General features: G+C 37.1%; 1 protein-coding gene across 1 annotated transcript in view; it reads right to left on the minus strand.

The window, feature by feature from the left end:
• LOC122788980 (SEC23 interacting protein) overlaps positions 1-24,925 on the minus strand; it is a 1,679,302-nt gene that overhangs the window by 76,617 nt on the left and 1,577,760 nt on the right. The window contains exon 18 of the mRNA XM_044056073.1: positions 3,824-3,938. Within this exon, the coding sequence (XP_043912008.1) occupies positions 3,857-3,938 (82 nt within the window). The 3' untranslated portion in view covers positions 3,824-3,856. The remainder of the gene's footprint in view (positions 1-3,823; positions 3,939-24,925) is intronic.

The following is a 24,925-nucleotide window of genomic DNA, read 5'->3' on the forward strand; positions in this document are numbered from 1 at the left end:
CACATAGTAACCTGGACATGCCATACATTTAGCTAAATAAATCACATGTTTAGTGTTACAATTACCAGTTTTGAATGTAACAGTAGTTCTATCCTTATTTGCCAAAACTATCTTATCATCTTCAAGTATGGCATGACATTGTCCAGATGTCCCACACTTTCTGGTATGGCCGACCCTATTGTTCATCCTAGTGTTCTCTCCACACTGTTCCAAAATACTTTTCAAGTTCCGTGCTGTCTTATACACGAAAACTGGGGTCTCTCCCACCATTTGTGTAATATTTTCATCTGTTGTAAGAATGTTCCAATTGTGCGCAATGACTTTCTTAACTTCATTAACATGAGGACCATATTCAAGTATACAAGCATGATTAAATTGTTTATCATTATTGTTAATCACACTATGTGAAGAATTCTGTACCATCCCCGTGCCAAGCAAGGGTTTGTATTTTCCTCCCCATTCTCTGATAACATATCTAGTAACATCATAAATCAACCCTTTAGGGTATCCCCTTTCACTGAACATTTCTCTAATGTAAAAAATTTCCTGTACTATATCCTCATATTGTGAAGTCATTCGGGCCGCTTGAATACACTGTCCCTTCAATATATTTCTCACTAAACCTCTTGGGTGATTACTAGAATATTCCAAATAGGTATTACTAAAAGTTTATTTTCTGTGTATACGAGACTTAAAGCCCGTAGATGTTTGACTTATCAAAGTGTGACTAAATGACAACATTCTGATTAAGCCCATTTTAATAACTAGAGTATGATTATTAGTTGCAATAAATTATTTACAGATGTTTTAAAATGTTCATCTTTATTATTGCGTATACCCTATTTGATTGATCACTTTTTGATATGGTTTGGTTTGGTATGGTATGTGAAACTGTCATTGTATTTAATGTGTGTTTAACTAATACACCAAAAAGTTCAGTCGGAGGCAGAAACCACAACCACACAAGATTTATTATTTATTTTTTTTTAAATATTAAACAATCATGTTATACATTATTGTCTTTTAAATATTATCCACCAATCTTTATATTGTATATCTTGTATTGTATTATGTTGGTACGGAAGTTACATTGGCTGGTTTGCTATAAAATCTATGCACATATTACATCTTGGTGCTTTAATAGATAATTGCTCATCAATTAACTTATTTAGCACTTTATGTAACTGGTATTTAAATGGTCCTTTGAGTTATACCTGTATTATCTGAAGAAGTCAGAGAGCTTTCTCCGACGAAAACGTGTTTAACCGAGTTACAGCTGGCGTTTATATCTACTTCCAATAAATCTTGTGTGGTTGCGGTTTCTGCCTCCGACTGAACTTTTTGGTGTATTGTTTTGGAATCTTTCATGTGTTTAACTAAGTAACAGCATTTTATGGAAATTAGACAGCCACAGCTTTAATTTTTTAAATTCACCCACTGGTGCCAAAGTATAGTATTTAAATGGATTAATCTACAGTGCTACTTGTTCTGAAGAAGTCTACAATTCTAGTAGATGAAAACGCTTAACCAGTAGCACTTTCAAGTGCCTATGTTTTATTACGTTTTTTTAGAGGTTCTTTTATAGAATACATTTTTTTACAAGGACAGATTGCCGGACTGTGTTCATAGAATCCAGGCTTGTTTTAACGTTTACCATTTTTTTTCTTCTTGGTTCTTTCTTTCATAACATCCAGGACTTCTGCAATCCATCTTCAGTTTTTGTTATGCACATTATTTCAATACCTGGCTTAACATATTTGTTCTATTGTCTTCACAAATGCTGTTTTAAGACACCGACATTCTTCTTTGCCTCAGCCTATTTCCTTTTCTTCCAGAAGTGTCAACACGAGTCTTTCTTTAAAATCCTATGTTTTCACTCTATCAGCTTTCAGGTCCTCAGCCTAGTCTCTGTTGACCTTACAAGCCTTCTCTGACCACTGCTTGCAGCTGACTATGGTAACCAGTGGTTTATGTTGAGCATGAAGACTGATCATTTTACTGTCTACTATAGAGCTATAAGATGTGTTTCAATGCACTCAAAGATCTCTGGGAGTTGTACAACATTATATACTAACCTACATATTTTTATGTCAGTGAAAATTGTAGTCAGCACAGCTCCACAGCAGGAAATAAGCCCAATTACTTCGAGACCATCCTTACATCTTAAATTACTTCTTGCTACCTGTACAAAGATTTGATAGCTTATAGTCAATGGCACCCATGTAAAATATTTCTTTCAAATGTGTAAACAACAAGAACGACAGAGGTGGGTATCGACTTTGACTTTTTTTTCCAAGTATTTCAGAAGTCAGTCCACAGCTGCATAAGATGTGGTCCCTTCAAACTAGGGCTTCCTGCCAAACTGTCAGAAAACCACAGACTACAAAATTCAGAGAAATGAAACTGGAGGACTGTTTACCCTCTTTACAGATGTTTGATCAACCAAAGAATGATAATTAGCTGCAGCAACCTCTACTATCCTCTTTCTGTGGTTAAATAATTGCTCATATCTTTTGTGGTCCAGATATGTAGTGAATGTGCTCAGACTCACATGCATGCCCTGCAGATGTGTACTAGTACCTCTACATTCTACAAAGAACTACTTGGTCAATGAACCCAGGGTTTTCTACAGTGTCATAAGCACTGCAGGCAACATCCTCTTTCTAAAATAGCAACAGACATAGGATATTTAATCCTATCACTTCAAGCTGAATCCTACTAGTAAACAAAACCAAACCCAATTCCAGGTCACTAACAACATAGCTGCATCCATGTCTTTGTGCAGGTAACATCGCCTTCAAAAGTTCCTTTAGCTTGCTGGAAACTAAGTACAGCTAGAAAAGGATAAGTAGTTTCAGTTTCACATGAAGTCAGCTTCACAACATTTTGATCTGTCTTTCTCTACACATTTAATTCATCTTTCAAGACTGTTGACATTCTTCAATTTCATGCTTCAGAGACATTACAATCTTCTGTTAAGGTGAGAATATGACAAATTAAGTAATGAAAACAAAAACTAAAAGCTATATTTTATTTATTCTTTGTTGGTCAGGTTAGTGCCACTAGGCTGGTGGACTCTTTCATGGGAGACCCAAGGTGGTATTTATACTAGTAGGGGAAATTTGACCAGGGAGTGAGGGAACTTCCTTTGATCTTTTCAACAGGTGCTGTAGGAGCTTTTACATCTACCTGAAGTACCACAAACTCAGACAGATGGGGCCCCAGTTTAACGTCTCATCTGAATGATGACACGCTTAGGATTGCAGCACCCCCTTATGCTGCACTACAGTGTCAGCAATCCATTTATCTGTTATGGGAATTAAACACAGTGCTCTGCACCAAAAGTGAATGTGCTCCCTGTTGCACCACTGACACTGCTCTTGAACATACCTCTATACTGTTCCTAATTTTGCCTCATATTTTTGCCATTTTACTCATAATTTTTTGATGTTCTGGTAAATCAGTGTTACATTTAGTCAATAATTCAAGACATTAGAATTTAATACTTCTTACTGTTCATAAAATATATGCTGATCCAAAATCTGCTGTTCTTTTAATTTAAGTGAATCAAAGTAAAATTTAAAATCTGTCCTTGATTTGTTTGCCCCCTCCCATTATAAGGGTTATTGCCTTGAATTCCTGAGCAAAGACGTTGAGAGGTATGACCATGAGCCAAAATAATATGATCAGTACCATTTTCTCTTAAAGTGATCGATATTTACAATCTGCAAAATAAACAGAATCATGCTATGCATATAATCTATGTACAACATCAGAAAGCACAGTGCTTCTTTAATGTTAGAAAATTCTAGCACAAACTTACAGGCAGTGTAGATTGTAACCATTCTCTGAATGATCAGTGCTGTGGCTGTTCAGGATTAATGCCCATTGTACTGTAGATTTCTCTTAAAATAAGCAGTGCAGTATCTTCAGATTCCCTGCAAACAAAAAAATAGTTAACTCATCTAAATGTGTCATAGCAAACTGAAGCATTTTTCAATGACAATTATAAAATAAGACAATGCAAATATTTAGGCTTCATCAAGTTCTTCATTAAAAAACAAGACTAAAACTAAAACAAACCCTTGCCTGAAGTCACTCGGAATAGCCACCTAACTAATATTACATCCATAATGGTAATTTGGCTGTGTATAAAATATTAAATATGCATAGGGAATTCCAATATTTTAATGCCCTGATAAGAAGTGTTCATCTCTCTGCTTGGTGGGTTGGAAAGTATAAAGTAATTAAATCAGTGTTTTTGCCAATACAATAAGCAGTTGCCTGGGTCTGAATGGGACAAAAGAAAAAGAAATCTAAGCCAAAGGAAATTTTTGAGACAAATAGGGTGCAGAATGACAAGATGAAGATCAAACAGCAGGAGTACGAGGTATCATCTATGGTAGGCATAAAAAAGGTCATAAGAACGCTGAGTAAAAATTATCTTTAGAAAGAAAAACAGCTAGAAGTAATATAATAATGCTTAAATGAGGAGAACAGTGCATTAAAGACTTGTATACAAACAGAGGAGGCAACACTAGATTGAAATGCAAATGTGCCAACACTGGGACAGAAGTTGCTGAAAAAATATAAAATTGGTGTGGGTACCATAAAGGTTTTAAAAAAAAAAAAGATTGTATGGTGGCAGTGCAGAAACTGTTAGAGTGGATGGGGGTGGATTCTGACTCAATAAAAAGTAAAAGAGCACAAAAAACAGTATGGAAGCCTCAGAGAGATGGATGCAATGCCTCTGAGATCAATCATCACCAGTTTCTCTGCATTTCAGCTGACGGAATAGTTGCTTACAAGGTTATAGGTCCGTAATAAGTTGTTGTTGGTTGGTGATACTCAAGTGTTTGTAGATTAAGACTTCTCTTACAAGACAAGACAAAAAAAGTGGAGTGGGCTTCCAAGATTGTTGCACAGTGGTCAACAGCTTGATTTCAGCTCTTCCAGTATGAAAAAAGAAACTGAGAAATAAGGGCCAGAAACTCTGCAAGTTTTAGTAAATTCAGTTTTTGGCTAGTAAGTACACTGCCTGGATGCCAGCAAAGAAGAAACCCGAGAGCTTGAAAGAATATCATCTAGAAAGGGTGAAGAGAAAACACTGGCTGGGAAGAATCCTTCAGCATTTAATCAAAAAACAATTCAAGCTCCAGCTCTGGTGCAAAACATGACTTACAGTAAACAAGAGGGGAAAAATGTCAAATGTGCTCAGAGGTTATTAAAATAAATGCAACACTGAAGGAGTATATCAACTCAAATAACAAAAGGCTGGAAAAATGCAAGAAGCTTTAAAAATATATTCAGATAACCTGATAAAACTGCCAAAATCACAGGTCAAAATGAAGAAAAGGCTGGCTGAGTATGACAGCTCAAGAACAGATGTTTCTAAAAATGGTAGAATTAGAGGACAGAGCAACTAAGGAAAACCTGAGATTTTTTGCTGAACAACAGAAAATGGAAGGAATAGACTATTACTTTTATAAAAGCACAAATAAGCAATTGGACTGGTATTCCACAGCAGGAGTTATTAATTGAAAGGGTGCATTGTGTGCATGCTCCAAACCTGGCCATATGAAAGCAGCCTAGACCTTTGATACTAAAGATGCAGAAGAGGAGTAAATGTATTACAGCAGTAAGCGAATGTTGAGAAGCAGATATGATATTCAAGCTGCTGAATCCAGCTATTTTCATTTTTTTTCCTGGGGGCTCAAAATCATTCTTTGATGCATAATATACTAAGGAGGGAAATACAAAAGTTTCTCCAACAAAATGTGAGCCATCAGGGATTCTGCTTCTTATTCTTCTAATAATAAAAGTCCACAGAGAGACTATGCCAGTGAAACCTTTTCCAATGTTCCAAAGGCAAATGCTTGAGAGACTGAAAAAAGCAGAAGAGTTGACTAGAAGAACCAAGAGTACGCTGGAAATGAACCAACAACTGTATACGGGAGATGGGAGATCAACCGGAAGAAAACAAGTAACTTGGAAATTGATGAATAGATGTGAATTACAGAGCATTAATTACATTTGTGACATATGACGGAACAAGAAATTCTGGAAATATAGGACTTTGACTGTTAAACTTGTAGGGGACTCCAAAGCATATGCCCTACTTAATCTCATTAATGTTTGGAAGAACATTTTGGAGAGGGGAAAAGGAAAGAAAGAGTTAACTGTAAGTAAAACAAAATTTTGTTCTTAAAAGTATTTTTATAACACAACATATACTGCATGTTACAAAGTAAAGCTTTTGCAGTTACTTTTGTGTGTAATAGGGATACTAAAGTTAGCAAGTACCCCTATTTTTCCTTTTTCTTTCTTGCTTCTTGTTCAGTTTAAAGAAATGTAGGCAGTGCAAAAAGGGAAGAAAGCCTGTACAAAAGAGCATGATAACAGAAAAACTGATTTGCTTTTTCTTATGTTTGCACTGGGATATGACGGATTAGGGCCCTTGTCTTGATTTAATAAAAAGTTTTAAGGAGAAGCAAATAAATAAAATAACACTAAATATAATGAATACTGAACTGTGTTTCCCTCTAGGATATAAATGTTTATAGTACAATATGTGTGGTGGAGCACAACTGTGTATCTGTTTCCAATGTTTCTATCGAAACTGCACAACATCAAATGGCCAAATCACTAATTTCTTTCTAAGGGAAGCTCTCTCTCACACACACACACACACACACACACACACACACCATAACTAAATATACTAACTCCGACATCACACTACAGTTGGGAAAACGGCAGATTTAAAAGAACGGCCAACTAATTTCTTCCTCTTAGAAAGAAATCGATGATTTGGCAGTTCGATGATGTGCAGCTTCGACAAATACAGGTTGACTAAAGGTGAGTCGACATTCTGCTTCTTCACGTAAATGATATAGACCCTGATAAGGAGGCAATTAAAACAGAATACATCTTTCTTTCAATGGCTAGGAGACAATGCTTTCTGAAAGCATTCAAGTTGTTTTCTTCATCAGAGGGAATAAAGATAAGAAAAAAAAACAGCTTCTTACTCTTCTGATAATAAAGTCCAGAGAGAGACTAAGTTAGTAGAAGCACAGGCTATATTATGCGTCATGGTATGGATAACCTTCATTACAGGTTAATTCAAGCCTATGAGCATAGCTGCCAGTCTGGGACAATCCTTCCTGTTATGAGGGCTTCATCATTTAAAGATGTACATAGTTTTGTGTGTTATTAAGTTAACAGGTTTTGTGGGTGTTTGAAGGTGTGTTTTTTTTGCCTTGTTTTGTAAGATGTGACACAAGTTCAAAGGGATATGTCAAGAAACAACTGTATAAAAGATCAACCTGCCAAACATTAGTATATGCATGTAACACAAAGTTGAAACCAGACATTTAAAAAAAAGGTTGTTATACATGACAGATGAGAATAAGTTATCATAAATACACTTTCCATATATCCTTAAATGTTAATGGTGCACTGATACATACAAAAATAAGGGTAGTGAACTATATTAAAAATGCAGAGTGCAAATAGCGATGCAACAGGTGACCCATTTCGAAAAAACTCTGTGTGAATTTGATAAATCTATTTCAGGATGTTATTCAGCAGAATATCTGGGACACAGAAAAAGCTGAGTACTTATATTAGTTGCGAGAGGAACTCCAACAGTAATAAAAGAAAAAAAGATAATAATGGTAGTTTTGTAGTACTAAGGGGTGACTTGCAAGTGAGGAGGATTACACAGGTGTGTATTTATATTCCACGTAAAACTGCTACAATGGAGCTTAAGAAAATTCTGGGAGAGATAATAAGCTTTCAGCAGGAAATATTACTTATAGGTGGGGTCTGGAATTTCATTTGTGACAGTGAGGATATATCTGGGAGCCTAGAAGGGAAAATATAACAAAAGAGGGTAGACTTTTGAAGAAATGTATGAAAATATTTAGTATGGAAAATGTGAATTCAATTGTAGAAGTTCAGAAAGAATTTATATATTATTCCCCAAGGCAGAAAACGGGGCTAGGCTATACAGAAATAAAATTTCACAGGAACATGTGTATTTAACTGAAAGTTTTGATACACATTCAGTAACCATTTGAGATCGTGTGACAATAATAATTAAAATAAAAATACAAGGTAATAAAATAAAGAAGACACTGGTGCCTCCCCACCTATCTGTTAAAAAGACAGGAATTTAAGGAATGAGTAGTGGAAATTATTCAGAAGTTATTAGAGAAGATAGACATTTCTTCTGAAAATACAGCTAGGGAGTGGGATAAAATTAAAGTGGAGTTTGAAAATAATGTGGAAATAAAAGAAAAATATATGGTTAAAAAGTAACAAGAATTATTTAGACGGACTGACAAAGATTAAAGTATTGCAGAATAGGGGGAATCTAACAGAAGAAGATATGCAATTGCAGAGTGCTAAAGAGAAAATAAAGGACTACCTCAATAATAATGCTTGACTTTAAAAAATAGATGTTGAGTGATTTTTTTTTATAGTAACTCCAGAGCACAAAAACGTATCACAATGGCTCAGAAAAACAGAAAGTAGAAAGGGTTGTTACCAAACTTATGGAGCCTACAACAAAGAAAATAACTAGAGATCCTGTAGAGGTATTAGAAATATTTTGGAAATTTTATGAACATCTGTATAAAGCAGAGAAATGTAAAAATCACAAAAAAGTACAAATGGACACGTTTATGAAAGAATTAAATGTGCCAAAGTTAGAGGTAGATGAGGCTCACTTACTAACAGGATAGGAGGAGATAAGATAAAAATGGTGATGTATAACCAATCTACAGGAAAGTCCCCAGGAATAGATGATGCTCCTGTGGAAGTTTAGAAGCTAGGAGAGAAGAAAGTGATAAAGATCTAGAAGGTTTTGCTAAACAGCATATTAAAAGGAGCAGCACCAACATCCTGAAAGAAAGCGGCGGTGGCTGCAATTCCTAAAGATGGTAAAGAACCCATTAGATCCAAATTCATATAGGTCCATTTCAGTTCTAAACAACAATTATAAAGTGTTTATGTCTATAATGGTCAAAAGAATGGCAAACATGTTGCCAAAAATTGATACATACGGGTAAATGTGGTTCTGTAGAGGGGAGGCAAACATTTTACAACATCAGCAGAACACTTATGATCCAGAGGGAAGCAGAACGTAAGAAAATACCACTGTTGGTGGTGGTTCCAGATGCTGAGAAAGTAAATGACACAGAAAGATGGGATTTTTTTTTGAGGAGGCAATGGAAGCATATGCATTCCCTGATAAAATTATAAGGTTGATTGGGAGGATTTATGAGGGATCAGAGATGACAATTAAAGTGGGGTGGGTGTTTCTCTCTGATGCATTCATTTTGAGCAGAGGAACCAGGCAGGAGTATTCTTTCTCCTTTGTTAATTGCTTTATATTTAGAACTAATGGCAAAGAAAATAAATGACTCAAAAATTTAAAAGTATTATTGGCATGGCAATGAAGAAAGACGGCTTTATTTGCAGATGATATTATTTTATACTTGATAAAACCAGAAAGGACATAACAGTGTTGTCAAACATTCTGAGACAGTTTAATGTCTTTTCAGGACACAAAATGAATGAAGATAAAACAAAGGCAATATCTGTAAATTATGTACCAACACATGAAATGGTTCAGCAATATACATGTTTAATGGGGACATGATAAAATTAAGTACTTAGCAGTATGGATTAAAAATGATTCTGTTATGGCAGCTAGGGATATGTGGGAAGAGACTAAAAATGATAATACAAAAACTGAGAAACTGGAAGCTTTTTTTATGGATATGGATAACAAAACACAAACAGTTAAAATGTGTTTAGTCCCTTTAGTTGTATACATGTCAAGCATGTTTTTATCAACCACAGCAATTAATAAAGAGTTGAAGGATATTATCTGGGAGGGGAGGTGGGCAAGAGTCAAGTGGGATAAGTTGAGCCTTCCAACAGAACAAGGTGGTTTGGGATTACCTGATTTGAAGGGGTATTTCAGAGCTGCACAATTAAGGCTCCTACACATGCCTCAAGAACAAGGCTATCATTTAAAGTGGAAAGGTATGATGAAATGGGGAAGCTCAAGAAACACAGAGAGACTGGGATTTTGGATGTAGATCCTTAAGGAGAATAGCAATAATGATACAAAATATTACATTAATAAAGTAGCAGAAGGTACTCTAAGATCTAAGCCAACATGGGGATGTAGAAAGGAGATTCTGCCCATAGATAGAAACTGCAATTAGAGATACAGAAAATAGGGAAGATGAAGCTGGAATTTGCTGGAGAAAACTGGCAAAGGAACTAAGGTATTGCAAGCAAATAATTAGAGGGGGACAGGTAATAGAATGGGAAGAGGTCAAGAATTCATTTGGACTGCAGGCTTACCAAGGACTGACATCAGAGTACAGGCAAAGAGAAAGAAGTAGAAGGATCCTAAGTGAAAGACCAGCACTGCTAGAGTTTCTATTAGACTTTAAAACAGGACCAGCTGTTAAAAAAGATTAATTAGTAGCACATATAAAATACTGCATGACAACTATAGGAATCAATCAGTGGAGGTTAGAAAGGATTGGAAAGTGAGATTAGATAAGCAATTCACAAAAAAACAATGGGGGATACATTTATGGCTTCCAAATATGTAACAAAATCTAGACAATTTAGGATCTTTGTTTGGAAATGTTTGAATAGCTAGTCCAAGCAGATTCTTAAATAATTTTTCATTAGGTGGATTGCAAATGTTGGAGAAGAAAGTAGTAATTGGGAACATATTTTTTGGGTGTGTAATAAGTTGGCAAACTTTTAAGATTCCCTGCAGACTGCTCTAAAAGAAATACTGAGTGAGCAAACTGGTGTAACTAAGAAAATATTTTTTTAGCTATGATACAGAATCAGAATTACCTAGACATAGTAAGGCCTTGCTGAATTTAGTTCTGGTGGTTGCCAAAGAAGCAATTATTAGAAAATAAAAATCTAAGTCTAAACCAAATGTACTAGAAGTAGTCAATGTAGTAACAGAGATATAACACTTGGAAGTGTGGAAAAATGGGAACAGTGGGAGCAATACATGCTTAATAATGTTTTGGAGGAGGAGTGAGCTTTAAGGAAATGCAGGAATTAAATCAGCTTTGTAATGTTTGACTGACAATGACTGGATAGATTAATCAGGTTGGGCCACAAAAGCCCTTTTCACTGGAGACCTGAGGAGAAGAGCTCCAAAAATGTATACAGTTTCAGAAACAGTAAAAATCAAGATTAAAAAAATACAGAAATTTCAGAGTTGAAATACAAATACACACTTGCTTACAAGGCTGGTCCTGTACAATTATTAATTCACAAGCTCAAAAAAGGATTATACAAAGAGCCAATTACATAATAGATGCTTATAAAATGCTCATGTAGCTAATGAGGAACAGAGCAGAGTTAAAATATTTATGTAAGTGTAGTGCAAGATCACGTAGTCTACATGGCCAAACAGAGGTTGGATCTTACAAAGCTGATTTACAGTAAAGCTAAAGACAGCTTTTCGTTGCCTGCAAGAGTAAATATTAACAATAGTGCATTAAGGTACAGGTTTTTGAGTATAGTGAGTGATTTGGTTGGGTTCTGTCATGGGCAGGAGATAGTGTTTGCAAGGAAGGTTTTCATTTCTAGTTTGAAGCTGTTGTGTCTTTGATATGACAAATTTTTGGGGGGAAGTCTGTTCCAGGCTATGGCAACTGTGCTTTTTTCAAGTAGTTTGCTTACGTTCTTATTAGGTTTGTAAGTGTTGAGAAGGAGTTGATCAGAGCCACAGAGAGCACGTGCAACAGTATACAGGGATACTACAGAAGTGAGGGAAGGGCAGGCAAAAGGTTTATTGATTAAGGAGTGAGTGAATTGAAGCTAGGATAGTAGTAAAAAGTTGGGGGAATTCGAGCCACTGCAGTTGTTTTAGTGCAATACAGTGGTGAGACCTATACAGCTGATTGCTGGCAAATCTGGTAACTTTGTTGTGTTTGGTTCAAGTTTGGAGATTAAACTGGATTGTAGGTGTGTAAGTACTGGAGAGGCATATAGAAGGCATGGAAGCAGGAAAGCCTGTGCTAGTGAAGGTTTGGATTTAGAAGATATGAATTTTTTGTTTCTATAAAGTAGTCCCATTTTCTGATGTATCTTTTTAATACACTATTGAATGTGTAGGTCAAATTTCAGTTGGTCATCAATTGTGAAGCCCAGGAGCTTTGTATGCGAGTCAGTCTTAATAACAGTGTTAGTGATGGTGAAGGTCAATTTATGATGGAAGAGAGATTTAGGAAGGAAGAGGAGAGGTTTTTTTTTTTTTTAGGGCTTAGGATGAGTTGGTCATCAGAGAGGCACTTTTCGATGGTGAGGAATGCATTCTGTGTAAAAGAATGGAGGTTAGTGATATTATCAGAGCAGGAGATAAGAGTAGAGTTGTCAGCATACTGTATCAGGGAAGAGGCAAAGGATGTACGGAGGTTGTTATTAAAGATGTTGAAAAGAAGAGGTTCAAGAATAGAGCCTCGGGGGTGCCTGTCTGGACAGCTAGGAAAGGGAAAAGGAGATTTTCCATCTGACAGATTGTTGTCTGTTGGTTAGGTAGCTGGCAAACCAAAGAATAGTACAGGAAGACAGGTTAAGCTCATATAGTTTGGTTAGTACCTTAGTGTGTGCTACAGTATCAAAGGCTTTAGGGAGGTCTAGGAAGAGGCAAGAAATTAACTGATTATTGTCTCTAGCTTCTGCAACAGTGTGAGTGAAAGATAGTAGGGCTGTGTTGGTACTGTGATTTGGCTTAAAGCCATGTTGAGTGGGGGTCTGAAGGTTTTCCTGGATTAAGTAATTAAGAAGCAGCTTGTGTATGCATTTTTCCAGGATCTTTGAGAGTGGAGAAAGAGTTGCTATTGTTAAGAAATTAGACGGTTCAGTGGAGTTTCCTCCTTTATGTAGAGGCATGGTGTAGAAAGATTTCCAGATGTCATGGACAGTAGATTCCTGGATTGATCTGTTTACAAGTATTGACATTGGATAGGCTACAGAGTGGGCTGCAAATTTTAGGAAGGGGGGTAGGTTATCTGTGGATGGAGAGCATGGTTTAAGTTTAAGAAGAACAGACTTTATAAAAGCAGTACTGACTGGTTTCAGAGAGAGAAGGGGGTGCTATTTGTAGTAGCTGAGGTGGTGGGAGGAGGGTTGTTACTGTGGTCAGTATGGGTTAGTTTGCAAATAGAATCAATACATTATTAAGTAGTGTGGCAGTTTCTTGAGAAGTTTTTTTGGGTAGGGATTGAGTGGTAGTAGGAACCCCAGGGTGCAGGATTTTGTTAATGGTTTGCCAGAATGTTTTAGGGTTTGAGTGATGGGAGGATTGGGCATCATAGTAGAATTTATACTCATCTTTACTGATTTGCTTTTTAGTAAGGTTTCGAAGTTCTTTATATTTTAGAAGTAACATGCTGAATTTAGATTCAAGTCACTGTTTCCATGCACTTTCTCTTTTATGCATACATGCACATGTATCTTTTGTAAGCCAAGGGGCATAGTTAGCTTTTATCCTAATTTTTCTTAGAGGAGTAATGGAGTTAAGTATATTAAGGAACATATGTTTGAAACAGAGTACAACATCGAGGGGAAGGTGCTGGAGGTAGGACCAGTTAACTAATGACAGTTGATTATTAAAAGTTTCTGCATCAAAGTTAGAAGGGTTGCAGCATTCTCTGTAAATGTGGGTTCTAGAAATTTGGAGTGTTTGTCTATGCACACAGACAGAGACATGGTCACTCAGGGAATCAGGAAGTGTGCCAGGGTTTTGGTAAAGGTTAGGATTGGAAGTAAGAATCCAATCAATGATGGAGCGGTTACTGTTGATTTTTGTTAAAGTGAGTGGGTGTTGTAAAGTAGTTGATGGAAGCTGTGGATGTTGATGCTAAGATTTGGAGAGTTAGTTGACAGTACTGTACATTAGTTTAGAAACTGAACAATGGTGGGCATGCTAAGTAACATACTGAAAGAAAATGTAAACACTGCACTAGTGCAGTGATGTAAACGGGAGGGAGTTCGTATAACTTCAATTTAGATTGTACTGTGTCTCAAAGGCTAAGGAAGTGGAATGGTACCAGACCATAAAAAAGGAGGAAAAGTGGCAAGAGATGAGAGGCAAACCAGCAGTGGCAAGATGAGATCCCTAAAGCAGACATGCACTGTCACAATAACAGGATTTAGGGAGTAGAGGGTGTTGCTTAGATTCTCTCGGGGAGATTAATGTACATGGGTATATGGGAATTGCGGAGCCAGGAATATCAATTTAAGGAAGATCATACAGTAAAGTTAGGAGAAAAAATACCAAGACAGAACGAGGTGGAGGAGGAGCTAGCAAAAGTTAGAACTCTAAGTATTAAAACAAGGAGGAGGAGAGGAATTGAGAAGATAGAAGGAAGAGAAACAGACACAAAATGAGCATTATAGTAGATTCATGGAATGTTAATAGCTTAGCCAGCAACAAATTAGTGAGACAGGAAACTAACATATAAAATAAGGGGAAGAGTAAAGTTTACTGCTCTGTAGGAAACACATTTAACTTTAGATAAGCAGAAGATTACTAAGATGATAGATTAGTAGGGAATATCAAGGAGTGATGAGTAAGTGGAAAAAATTGGAAGCATAAGTTTAAGTCAGAAAAGCCTATGATAATCTCAAAGGGAGAAAAAAAGAACAGTACGCAGGAAGCCAGAAGAGGGTTAAAGTTGCAAGGGACTGATTGTTAGGGGCTAATGAGAAAAGAACAGAGAACCAACTGAAGGACTGGAAAAAGGAACTAGAAGTTGAGTTAGGTAGAAAAGAATTAAGAAAATAATGAAAATACCAAGTGAGTGTTCGAAGATGATAAAATTTAAGATGTTTGCATAAGTATTTTTATACCCAGTAAGATTAGCAAAAATGTTTAAGGGAGTGGCAGAAGAATGTTGGAGATGCAGGGAAGAAAGAGGGACAAAGAAATCACATTTTTTGAGAATGCAAAAAAGCTTGCGTTATTTAGGGATGAAATGGAAAATTAACTGAAAGATCTCTGGCCTAAGGCAAGGTGGCTAACAAAAAATTGCTTACATTAGGGAACTAAGGTACACAGAAAGGTTTGCAGAAAGAAGTGGTAAGGATTATGCCAACAAGTAAGAATGCAGTGACAAAGTGGAAACAAGTGGAAAGGCCAAAGGATGCAGAAGTACAGAAGGTCTTATAATATTGGAAAGGTGATGAGTAGACAATGGGTTGAAACTGAAACAAGGTGAGATGGAAGAGGGGAAGCAGTGAGAGATAAAAATGGATTGCTGGGAAAAGGGGATAAATGGCAAAGTGTTATAAGGAAGAATGAGGAAAGATTAGGAATGAAAGACATAAAAATAATGGAAGAAAAAGTAATGAGGCTGGTCATGGCTCTCTGGGAAGGGGTGGGTTGATAGGGGGTGGAAGGCTTGTATAAAATGTATTTAGTTTGTTTGGTGTAAAGTTGGGATTTAATTGATAAATGGAAGAAATAAATAAATGATAAGAGTAGATAGTTTAGGCAAATTAATAAATAGGGCAAAGCAATAAACATTAAATGAGCAATGGGGAAAGGATTCTGAGAAAGTAAAATCAAGAGACAAAAGAAATGGTAATGGGTTAAAAGTGTCATTGCATGGCTGGAAACTGGCATTAAGTATAACAAAGCTTGTTTCTGAAATAAGGAAATGCTATTCTTGGACTGGGTTGTGCCTGGTGTGCAATTAAGTGCATCAATAACGTTTGTTAAAAAAATAAATAAGCTTCAAATATTGACACAGTCAGGTCCCCATGTTAAGGTAAGCAGACTGTCAGTTCCCTTCCAGTTTATTGAAATTTTGTTTATGATAAACATATAAAAATGTATATAAGTTTCTCTCTAAAGCCGCTTTAAATTAGTTCACTGCCTCTGTCCCACCTCTGCATAGCTGGTTTTGCATTTAACTATCATACCTTATGTGAAGTTCTACTTTCTCAAACTTTCTATAAATCAGCTCAACTAATTAACCTCTATTTAACCCTCAAGCCATGATTTTTATTTTATTTTAATTATAGCCTCCTTGTGAAAAAATTAATTTCACTCAGCCTAGTACTGTAAAACTTGATGCATTAGTGTACTATTCTGTTTTCAACTTCAGTGACCTCCCTTTGCTTTAACTACTTGACATAAACATATCTGAAGAACAATGTACACTACTTTAAATGCAGTATACAACTATATGCAAACATGGCAGGACTAAAAATTTAAGAGCATCTCAGAAAGTCATATTAGTAAAACCACCATATGGCATTATGTTCAAGGAAGTCTTTTGCTGGAAGTATTTACTTGGGGCTTACCTCTCACTATCATCAATGACAAATGCCACCATTTCTCACAAAATCATTCTTGTCATAGACAGAATGCAGCACTAATGAGAAGATGATGAGAAAAGTATGACTGCTATGGTCTACAACCCTTGGATTCAATAGGCAATCACATTTGTACCTCAATAAGAGATCCTGGTATCTCTTCTCTTCCTAAGATCTGAGTGATACCTTCTTGGCCTTCTGGTAGTCATCTCGGACGTGTGTTCTCTGATGCCAAACTGGTCTCCAGTGGGTTGAAGTAGAGAGCGTCTGAAGGAGTGTTGGCCATAGAGCAAGTTCTGCAACCTCAGTGAGAATGTCCAAATCTAACTGGGCAGACTGAATTTCGGGCCTAGGCCGCTTGAGTTTTTCTTTAGAACAGATAGTACATCAAGTGTGGAAGGATCCACCATCTCGTCTTTAGCTAATCGCTTAAGTTGTTGAGTCTCTAAGACAGATATGAATGACTGCGAGATGGAACAAGTTTTGTAATCATGCGCTGTGCCTAAAGAGAAAAGGAACTGGGAGTGGAGGTCTTTGTAGGGTATTTGCCTACAACACTCCCACTTCCCCTCCTTGCTGACAGCTACTAAAATTACAAATCAATAGAGTAAGCTTGAAAAGGAAGATTCCCCAATGGGACACTTATATGAACCAGTAAAGGCTGGGGGGGATCAGACAGACAAATGCGAGACCTGCATTTGGGATGGTGGGAAGACAGTCTGATGATTTATGCTGATACATCCGCTTATGTATCTCTACAATCACAGGCTGATTAGATATATATATATATATATATATATATATATATCAGATGTATTGCTCGTGAAAGGCTTTTGGCTTTGGAACCCTGGCTGGGCATCAGTGACAAAGCCATCTGTTTGGAACACTGCAACAGTGATTTCAGTCAGGACATCAACTGTTTCAATGAACTTAGCTATCCTGTTTTCAATGATATTTCAGTCAGAATCTCACACTAAAGAAGCATAACTTAATCAGTATTAAAAACGTACTTCACAATCCTCCTACAGTAAAGGTCTGTAAAATAGGTGGAAGGGAGGAGGGTCCATAGCATTAAGACTGAGAGGACACTGAACTACAAACCTTCCAAATTTTAAGGATGCTCTTCAGAAAATATTGATATAATAAACTGCAAAAATTATGAACAGGACTTAAGGTGCAGATGCACAAATCGTTGATGTCACCACAATATGCAAGCAAACCAATAAAAAATGTTTATGCTTCTCAAAGAATGTATCATAATTTAAAAAGGAAGTGTTTTATGCAAGAAATTAAGCATACTTAAATCCCCCCCCCCCCAACAAATAAAAAGGGAATATGTCAAGACACTACAGTCTTAGACTTGGTATACATCACCCCATATTGTCACTTTCAGTTCCACTAGTCTGAGAATCACAATTACTGCCCTCAGAATTTTATGACATAACTACTGAAAAGGTAGCTAGCTCTATAACATAGTACAACAAAGTTTAGTGAACCAAGGGTTTGCAAAGTCAAACGGCATATTTGTTCTATGCAATTAACTTAAGAATCCTGTGCACATCTAAATAATGAGGCAGTACTTTATGGATTGATATATAATGAAAAAAAAAGAGTTGAAAGTACTCTCATCATTAGTTAATTTTTAAAGAGAACTGTGTGCAGTGAGTAGACACAGTTGGGTTCTTTCCCTGGACCCTATCACTGTTTAATTCTTTTTTCTTAATTTCAGGTTACAAATCCTGGAGTATGTGCTCCTCTTTCCAGCACACACCAAGGCATCCCTGAATTACAACATGGAGTATACCTATAACTAGGATTTCTACATTATGACCCTCATCGATTATGTGGGAAAAATTCTGCAAGCAAAGAAACAAATAGACAAAATCATAACCCTACAATATTTACATCCGGATATTCTGCTACACACAGCCAAGAAGACCTTTCAGTTAAAAGAGGTACACAAAGTGGGTAAAAAGTACCTTCTGGAGACAACCCTCTTGAAAAATTAGCTAATATATTGATTTCTCACTTTCCTGTTGTATCTCACTTTGAGGTATCCTGTGTAGTGAACTGACCACAGAACAGTCTCAAGCAGTAATCTTAAACCCTAAACAAGAAAGAGAGGTGGGAGTGAGAAACGACATATGAAAGAAGTCAGAAAGCCAAACACTGAATCATTGAAGTAGCAAAGAAAGCCCTGCTCCTAGAATGGCGATCCAAACTAAAATGCTTAGTAAAGTATGCACAGAACTGAAAGTGCTTAACATGAAGTGTTCCCTCTCTGTCACAGATTTATGAAGCAGGCACTAGAATGAGGTCCTGGCGCCACTTACTGGCAGAATGAAACCATGACAGCATCTTTTAATACCTGGTTAGTAGGTTTGTAACAAAACATAAAACAGCTGGAAATTCATTAAGAAGGCCAGTTTGGAAACTGCATCACTTTTGATGGAGTAAAGAAGAAAAAGCACAATTATGTAAGTAAACTTACCATAACAGTATAAGTTCTACTATACAATGACCCCCCATTAATATTCCAAAACGTGCAAGCTGATTGGTCAGCGTGCCCGCTGTAAATCTCACTTATACTAATGGAAAAAGGTCCGGTCGCCCGGACTCTTTCCATTAACATATGTCTTTACTTTTTTTTGTGTTAGGCAGCAACAGAAAATGGAAGAGCTCTGTTGCTGTAATCTCACTATGTTAAACGAGTTTAACATAGCGAGATATCTTTAAAAAAAAAAGCAACGGAGCTCTTTCTTTCTCTGTTCCTTTTTTAAAGCTGTCTCACTATGTTAAACTCATTTAACATAGCGAGACAGCTTTAAAAAAGGGAACGGAGATCTTCCTTTTTCCGTTGCTTTTTTTAAAGATATCTCGCTATGTTAAACTCGTTTAACATAGTGAGACAACTTTAAAAAAGCAACGGAGATCTTCCTTTCTCCGTTGCTTCCTCTACACACAGCTCTGATGTACTGCATTAGCATACGCATGCGCAGTACATCAGAACTGCTCCAGGATACCAGACAGCTGCAGAAGGACAGCACGGAGGCATTATACAATGCCATTATTTATTTATTTATTTATTTTATTTTACATTTGTTGACCGGGCTAGTCTAGCTGGATATATGTCCATTTTCAGTAGAGGCCCGGGGAGAAAAGCTCCAAACAGGAAATTGACAAAGTTAAAGTTCAGGACCAGAATTACTCACAATACAGAGCTAGTAGAGGTCAGCTGAACGGTTATAATAGTAAATTTCTATATGAAAAAAAAAGAAAATTTATAGTAAAAATTAAACTAAGCAATTCTACAGAATTAAAACTAGGCAATACTAAATAATTTGAACTAAGCACTTCTATACAGAAAAAATAAACATTTTTTTTTTTTTTTTTACAAATCACACTAGAAAGGTATGAGCAATTATTAGATAAAGGGAATAATAAATCTATCTTATTCTCATTATAGGAGAGTAGGAGTAGAATTGAAGGCAGTGGATACAGGAGTAGGGATAGAGTTAAGAATATAGAATGGAAGAAAAAAGATATCAGTGGGGGTTAGTACATGGACAAAGCCAGTGTGTTTTCAGATGTTCTTTAAGATGTTTTTTGAAAAGAAAAGTAGAAGTAATGGTAGATAATTCAGCAGGAAGTTGATTCCAGAATTTACCTACGGTGTTAGCGAAAAGAGAATCGCCGGCTTTGTTATTAGCTTTGTTGGATAAAACTAGGAGCTTGTTAGCAGAGCGTAATGTAGGTAGATTAGTGTAAGGAGTAATAAGATTAGACAGGATAGGGGTGTTGTTAGGAGGTGTAGAATCTTTTGTGTTATAAGCAATTGTTGAAAGAGTATATGGTTTTGCAGTTCTAGCCACCCTAGTTGTTTGATGTTAAGGCAGTGGTGAGTTTTAAAGGGGGAACTTGTGATAAATCTAGCTATGCTATTATAACATGTGGAGAGTTTAGAGAGGTTGCTTTTGGATAGGTTGGTATATATGACAGAGGCATAAAAAAGGGTGGAAATGAGGTGGGTCTGAGCAATTGTTTTCCTTGCAGAGGGGGTAAGGAAGGTTTTTATTCTATAGAGGGTGCCAAGTTTTCTGTTAACAGACTTAATGGTGGAGTTAATGTGTTCATCATAATTGAGATGATTATCAATAGTTACCCCTAGTAGACGGGTTGTAGTGTCTGGGAAGATGTTGGTACCATTGTTAGAGGTTATAGAGAAGAAAGCAGTGGATGATTTATGAGTAGGAGTAAAAAGCAATAGCTTTGTTTTTTTTTGGGTTTAAGAGGAGGCAGTGTTGCATAAACCAGTTTTCAACATTCTGAAAAACAGTTTGGGTGAGGGAATGGAGAGAGGATATATCATTGGCTGTACACATTAATGTGGAGTCATCTGCATATTGAATGCAGGTGGCTTGAGGTATGTTGATGTGTAAGTTGTTGATAAATAAGGAGAAGAGTAGGGGACCTAGGATGGAGCCCTGGGGGACTCCAATATTTACAGGAAGTAGTGAAGATAGACTGTTATGCCAAAGTACTGCTTGCTGTCTATTTTCCAGATAGGATCTAAACCATTGTATGGCTTGGGGATTGAGAGAGTGAGCCTTTAGCTTGTCAAGCAGCAGGTTGTGGTTTACCATGTCAAAGGCTTTTGACAGGTCGATAAATAGAGCAGAAGAGAAAGAGTTGTTGTTGCAATTTTTGTATATAGAGTCGGTAAAGGATAAAAGGGTAGTAGATGTGCTGTGAAATGGCCTAAAGTCATATTGGCAGTTAGTCAATAGGTTATTTTGTAGTAAGTGGTTAAGTAGTTGCTTGTGAATGCATTTTTCGATTATCTTAGCTAATGGGGAGAGTAAAGCAATAGGGCGAAAGTTAGAAAGCTCTGTAGATGGTCCTCCTTTATGTAAAGGGATTATATGAGATATCTTCCATAGCGTAGGGATTCTGGCTTCAGAGATAGTTCTGTTAATAAGGATAGAAATTGGATAGTCTATGGCTTTTGCAGCTATTTGTAGGTATTCAGATGGGAGTCGGTCAGCAGAAGGGGTGCAAGGTTTTAATTTTTGAAGTAGCTTACAGATGAGAGCTGTAGATACTGGTTGCATCTGAAAGGTAGGTGATGTAGGATTGCAGGTATATGTTTGGGATACAGCAATGGGCAGTAAAGAATTAGCCAGGGCTTGAATGGCTTCTGTAAAGTAGTTATTAAAGGTGTCAGGGATCAGGTTGGAGTTACTTTTGTTGAAACCGATTGGGTCTGGAGTAGTAGTGTGACCTGGCTGAAGGAGTTTGTTTATGGCAGACCAGAATTTTTGTGGAGTTTGTTGATTGTTTTTTTGAAGATGTAGGTAGTAGTCTTTTTTGTCTCTAAGAATATCTTTCTTTGTAGCATTTCTTAGCTGTTCAAATTGGAGGTGGGTTGTAGGACATTTGGTAGATCTCCATTTAGCCCAGATTTTATTTCTGCGTAGTATCTTTTGTCTGGTTTGTGGTGTGAGCCAGGGGGCAGATATTGTTTTTATTCTAGTGGAGCGATAGGGTGCGTGGGAGTCTAGGATTTGAAGAAAGTTAGTATTAAAGTAGGTAGCAGCTTCGTCTAATTTTAGATAGGTTAGTGGTGATCAGTCACATGCTTTTAATTCAGTTATGAAGCTGTCTGGATTAAATAATTTTTTAAGCGGGAGGTTTTGAGTTGATGAGTAGTTGCAGTATGGACTTTTTCTCTAATAATGTAGGTAAGTATGTGGTCACTGATGTCATCTGGGAGTGTTCCTGGAGTATAAGAATTAGGGTGGCTATTAATGAGGATCCAGTCCAAAGTACTTTCCTTTTTACTGGATTTATGGATTCTTGTAGTAGATGTTATTAGTTGTGAGAACCCAAAGAGGTTTATATGGTTGGTAGGGTTTAGGGAATTGCAAGTAGACCAGTCTATGTTAACATCACCAAGTATAATAGTCTCCTGGGGTAGTTGGATAGAGAGGTGGCTCAGTAGGTTCTCTAGAGAATTTGTGTTATTACCTGGGGGTAAATACATGCAGATTATATAGATAGATTTGGAGTTATTCATTTCAAGTTTGACGGATAGGGTTTCAGATTTGGTGTCTAGTGATGGAAGCACATTGACTGTGGAAATTTTAAGGTTTGATTTATAGAGAATGGCTATACCCCCACCTTTTTTTATTTTACGGTCATTTCAGTGGATGTTGTAGCCAGGAGAGCTGATTTCCTGGTCTAGAGTAGTTGGTTTTAGCCAAGTTTCAGTAAGACAAAAAATGTCGAATGAGTGTATATCAAGGAGTGCATGCAGATGGGTAAGTTTATTATTAATACTTCTAATGTTAAGGTGAGCTATCAGGAGGGAGTTGGATGTTTTTTTAATATTAGAAACTATAGGAGCTGTAAACTTGTTAGGATTAGTGGTGGAGTCAGTATAGGGTCCAGGATTTGGATGAATGTCACTATCTAGGAGGGGGTGTTGCTGGGGGTATCTGAGTGATTTTAGAAATTTATATAGGTTATTGAAGGTCTTTTTGATAGAGTAGTAAGTGAAATGGGTTGTTCTATGGAACTTTGGTAATAAATAAGTAGAGTAACATGTTATGTTACAATGGTTAATGGAGAAGGTGAGTGAATAGGGTAAAGTCTGTTGGCTGTAGAGGTTTTGTTCAGATAGAGAGAGATATTCATAGGAGGTAAGTGAATAAGGAATGGAAAGAGATGCTAGTATGATAGCTGAGAGCAAGGAGGTGGTGGGTATTGTTATATTTGTTGGAGGCATGGTAAGAGACTGTATGTAAGGAGTAGCTTGAAGGTAGGTGTTAAAATAAGTCAAGGAGAAAGTTTAAAGAGGTTAAGTAGGTTATATGTTGGGTTGGTGAGGAATTAGTAGGGACTTAGATAAGTAGGGTCCTAAGGTATAGTGTTAGAGAGCAGAGGATGTGAACAGAGAGGGAGTATAGTAAATTTAATTAGGGGATAGAGTAAAGGGAGAGGCTAAGTGATAAAGAGTTAAGTGGGAGCTAAGTAAGTAATCAGGAGATAGAGTAAAGGGAGTGGCTTAGTGTTAAAGAGGTAAGTGATAGGAGAATAATGGAAGGGGGAAGTGGTCAGCGAAGTATAAGTTTAGGACCACTGGGGGTGGGTGGGATTTGGGGGTAGGGTAGGGGAGCGGAGTGAGCCCGAAGGGCGAACGGAGCGAGAACAAACAGAGTGGAGAGCTAGAGAAGAAACAATCAGCAGAGCTGCCAGTAGAGGTGAGTCAAGAATGTTTAAGGTGAGATGAAGCAGAGAAAAATGTAGGAGTCTATTAGAAAAGCAGGCTGGTATAGCAAGTTAAAATAGAGGGAGAAGTGTGAGGTTTAGAGTAGTTTTAGGTTCAGAGAAGTGTAGAATAATAACGCGGACTACGAAAAGGAAAAGCAAGAGAAAAAAAATGGAAGGGATGGTAGTGGTACCTACTGGGCAAAGCTATTATTACAAACAGCTACAATAAAGGGGGGTAGGCTAGTACAGATAATGGAGGGAGGAAAGGCAAAAAGAGGGGCACTAGGAGGTAGTGGAGGAGTAAGGTAAACAAGGTAGCTAGTTGAGGGGGTAGGAGGCTGCTGGCTGACCAGGCTCAGAGCGTACTTTAGAGCCCCTGGAACACCAGTGAATACAATTATGCTTTAAAGGCAGGACAAAATAACATACATATTTGTTTCCTTGAGAGGGGGTGCAGGGAGTAAAGGCAGTCAGTTGAAACCACAGGTCCTTTGTCAGCCGATAGGTATGTTCACAGATAGTATAGCGGTAGCAGTACAGTGAAGGTTAGGGTACTAGTGGAAGAGAGAGAGACAACACAGGTAATGAGTGGCAGAAAGTTAGCATAGATAACAGTAAAAAGTAAGTACAACAGCTCTAATAAAAAACAGAATGAACTTGTACTATTAAATTACTATTTATTTATTAAATTACTATTACTATTTAAGAAAAGTAAGTATTTTTTTCCTTAAATAATGTCATTGTATGACAGCAATAACCCACTTCTGGGTGTGGGTAATGCTGGATTTACCCATGGTTATCTTTGTTTGGCCACTCTGGTTTCGCCCTCGTGACCAAACCACACCAACCGTGGGTAAATCTGGCATTACCCACACCCAGGAGTGGGTTATTGCTTAAATACATCTCTGTTGTATTAACTTAAACAAATTGGGTCGCATCCCTCGCCACCAACCAGCTTTTAAAGTTTTTGGGCACCTTCCACACACACTGTCAGGAGCTTGACAGAAGCACCATAAAAAGAGCATGAATCTTTTTAGACCCTTTTTCCCCTAGAATAAATAGAAGCAAGAGTCCTGAAAGACTAATGCTAGGAAACAAAACTAACAAACTATATGCGCATGAGTATATACCTCCTCACACTGGCAAAATAAAAGGAAAGAAAAAATAGAATAAAGGGGGCAGAAGGGAGCAGTGGTTACTGCAACAATGTTCTATTAGAACATCTACTGTTACAGTACATTTACTTACACAACTATACTATGTTCAA

The sequence above is a fragment of the Protopterus annectens genome, chromosome 14.part0 (genome assembly GCF_019279795.1).
Source record: "Protopterus annectens isolate FY-2018-M chromosome 14.part0, PAN1.0, whole genome shotgun sequence".
Classification (NCBI taxonomy): Eukaryota; Metazoa; Chordata; order Ceratodontiformes; family Protopteridae; genus Protopterus; species Protopterus annectens.